This window comes from Molossus molossus, unplaced genomic scaffold, assembly GCF_014108415.1.
Source record: "Molossus molossus isolate mMolMol1 unplaced genomic scaffold, mMolMol1.p scaffold_m16_p_4, whole genome shotgun sequence".
In the NCBI taxonomy this organism is placed as follows: domain Eukaryota; kingdom Metazoa; phylum Chordata; class Mammalia; order Chiroptera; family Molossidae; genus Molossus; species Molossus molossus.
In genome coordinates, this window is record NW_023425377.1 from 128,577,035 (window position 1) to 128,580,571 (window position 3,537).

General features: G+C 55.1%; 1 protein-coding gene across 1 annotated transcript; it reads left to right on the forward strand.

Annotated features, from left to right (window-relative positions):
- On the forward strand, window positions 1-753 carry NEUROG2 (neurogenin 2). The gene has a single exon (XM_036282295.1). It carries the CDS (start codon window positions 1-3, stop codon window positions 751-753), a length of 753 nt encoding a protein of 250 aa, XP_036138188.1.
- The last annotated feature ends 2,784 nt before the right edge of the window (window positions 754-3,537 follow it).

Here is a 3,537-nt window from a genome sequence, read left to right on the forward strand (position 1 = left end):
ATGTTCGTCAAGTCCGAGACCCTGGAGATGAAGGAGGACGCAGACATGCTAGTGCTCCTCGGCTCGGCCCCCTCCGCGGCCGCGCGGACCCCGCTGCCGTCCAGCGCAGACGAGGACGACGAAGAGCGGGGCCTGCCGGGCGGGGCGCGAAGGCCGCGCGGTGCCGGGTCGGTCACACGGCTGCTCGGCCTGGCACACGAGTGCCGGCGGCGCCCCTCCAGGGCACGGGCCGCTACGCGGGGCGCCAAGACGGCCGAGACAGCGCAGCGCATCAAGAAGACCCGCCGGCTTAAGGCCAACAACCGCGAGCGCAACCGCATGCACAACCTAAACGCGGCGCTGGACGCGCTGCGCGAGGTGCTGCCCACCTTCCCCGAGGACGCCAAGCTCACCAAGATCGAGACCCTGCGCTTCGCGCACAACTATATCTGGGCGCTCACCGAGACGCTGCGCCTGGCCGACCACTGCGGCGGGGGCCTGCCCGGCCCGCTGCGCCCCGAGACTGCGCTGCTGAGCCCTGGCGGCGCCCTGGGCAGCGTGGGGGACAGCCCGTCGCCCGCGTCTACGTGGAGCAGCACCGACAGCCCCGCGCCCCCCTCCTCTGCACCGTCCACTTCCACCTCCCCCTACAGCTGCGCCTTCTCCCTCTCCCCCGCTAGCCCCGCAGGGTCCGACCGGGACTGCTGGCAGCCGGCTCCGCCCAACAAGCGCCGCTGCGCGCCTCGCCGCCCCGCAGTCCGGGAGTGCGCCTAGGCCGAGTCTCCGCTGGGCGCCGGGCCTCCGGTCCCTGTGCCGCCCCTGCCGTCGTCGCCCCGCCCCTCTCCACCCCACTTCCCGCGCCCTGGAAACCGACTAGCGTCCGGAGCAGACGCAGACGTCCGGCTCCTCTGCGGTCTGTCCCCTGGCGAAGGACTTCCTTTATCTAAGTTATTGAAGCTGAGACGGAGCGGACCGTCCAAAGGATGGTCGAGTGCAGGGGGCGCTGCTTAGGCCTAAAAAGACGCTGGGAGGAAGTGGCGGTGGCAGATACGCCCCCAGCGCCCCCGTCCCCCAGCGCCGAGGACTCCGAGTGAGTCTCCTGGGCACGCAATGTGCCCCTTCGTCCCGTCACCTCGGCTTCTGCATAGAGATGTTAGTGTCGAGTAGAAAGAAACGCATCCCGGCATCTGAATGACGTTACTGGTAATAATATTATCCACAGACCCGCGGCCCTGGCACCTGCTGGTTCCCAGCGCTGTCTGCGGGCGTGGGAATCCCACCTGTCAAACCAGCCCCCTCCCACCCGCACTGCGCTCTGTTCCCAGAGTCCTCGAGACGCCCATTGTCCCGTCCTCTTTCCTCTTTCTTCTCCATTTTGCCATCTGTCTCTTATGATTTATAAGGAAAAGTTGTTTTGTTAGAGGCCAGGTTAGAAGTCATTGTATAATTTGTAGGCTTTGTACTGGTTGAATGCAAGCGTGGAAATCTAGGCTGAACTTTCTATCGAAGGGAAAATGTGGAGGAAAAGGGAAGGGGGGTGCTTCATGCATTATTTATCTCGACCTTTAGGGGAGAGGAAACTCCCCTGTTCTTTCAAGAGATTAAACATAAATCAATAGACTGAAAACCTGAGCAGGCTCGCACGTGCTCCCTTCTATTTATTATAAAGAAAAATTTCATGGCAAAAGTATGTATTTTTTGTATATTCAACAGAGTTTATTCTAGTATGTATTTACCTCTTGGGGAAAAAAAAACAAGGAAATTGTTCTTGTGATTAAACTATAAATAAAATATCTAATTTTCATAATATTTGTCTGTAGAGTTATAACTTTTTCCTATTTGTATGGTTTTCAGAAGAATAAGTTGTCTTTTTCTGAAAATTTTCCTATATCAAACTGAGTAGAATACTTGTGTTTCTCACCAATGTTTGTGTGTGGAATCACACGAACACATAAGGGCTAAGAAACCACAAGGCGCTGGGTTATATCTGAAACACTGATACTGAGAGAAAGGTGTAACTCTCAGGACACACAAAACTTGGTTTTTAAGAAATCAATTTCTGAGCAAACAAGACTAGTAAAAGGGGTGGTTCCATGGTACTAAGTCATGATGAGCTTCAACGTTCAGACTTTGTAAACTAGTGAAGGTGAGACTTCTTGGTGGAATGTGTAGAAATGTGGTCCTTGCCCTAAAGTCTGAGTTTCAGTGATCTGTAAGCGAAGGGCCCTCTCACGGGGATCTCTAGGCTGCCCAGGGACTAAGTTCATCACAGGGAGCTGATTCAGTGACCATCGTAACAAGCTTGTTGGTTAAGACAAACTCCCAGAGAAAAGAAAATATTCAGAGTGAGCTGAAGGAACAGCTGAGCTTCCCGATCGTCTTTGTGGAAATAATTACATAGTCAAAACTTCTTCAAAGAGAAAGCAAAAAAACGGTTCCTAGTCTCCGAGACACATAACTCTAAATCGTGCACCTCCATCTCCAAAGCGGAAATAAATGACCTTTGACTGGCCTTGGGTCTAAGACGACCACGTGAAGGCTGACCACATTTTAGGTTTAAGCCTCTTGACAATACAAGCTAAAATAAATCACGTTTGCAAAAAAAAAAAAAAAAAAAATTTGGTTATTTGAGCCTCCCCATAAATTTCTTATCTGCTTCTGCACAAAACAAGGGAGGTTTTCCCTGAGACGTCTCTGTGAAACTCCTCCTCTCCATCCAAACGGAAAGTACTGTTAGTATTTTACATAACTCCATTTTTATCGAAGGAAGAACCAACCCGTGGTTTGTTTAGTTTTCATAGCTGGACAACGCCCTCTAATTTAAAGCTTGAACTGTTCTTGGTTCGTCTTATCTGATAGGAGGGGAAAGTGATTCTTCTCTTATAGTCGCATGTATGTTACTAGTACTGAACAGGCGAAGCTTGCAGGCCGAGCAGTTGTAGTGAGAGTTTCAAAACATCCCATTTCAAAGCTAAACAACTGTTCTGGTGATGGCGCCCGGGAGTGTGCCCTTCTGGTCCCCGGACCAGGTCTGTGGCCACAACGCCCCAGGTGTAGTTACTCTTCCAAGGCCGACAGGTGAGGCTACGGGTTTGGGTGGAGAGGCCTAAGTCGGGGTGGTCCAGAGATTCCCCCCACACAGAGCTGAATCGGGCCCGAAGCCGCCTCCGCGGAGCGTTCAGGCAGGTCCCCAAACTCGCTCGGGCGTGATCCGCACGCGGACTTTCCGGGCCGGGTTCAGAGCAGACCTCGTGCTACGCTACATTGGCGCGTGATCTTCCCGGCGTCATCTTGATCACTTTCAGCGTCTGAGCAGGACGTTCCAGCCTCACTGCCCCCGGCCCCCCGGTCCCCCCCGCCTCCCCGCGGCGTCCTGCCCCCCTCGGCAGGAACGGCAGTTCCGGGCACAGCTCGAGCGGGGGACGTCGTGGCCCGCCCGTGTCGCCCCACCCCAGGCGGCGAAGAGCCCCGCATTCCACTCCTGGCTGCTCGTCCACATCAGCTTCGGAGCGGCCCCGAGGTGCCCCTGCGGCGGGACCTTCGCAGCGGGCGGGTCCT

What these genes read in the sequence shown, in the direction of transcription:
- NEUROG2 (XM_036282295.1), top strand. Translation starts at nt 1, where the DNA reads ATGTTCGTCAAGTCCGAGACCCTGGAGATGAAGGAGGACGCAGACATG.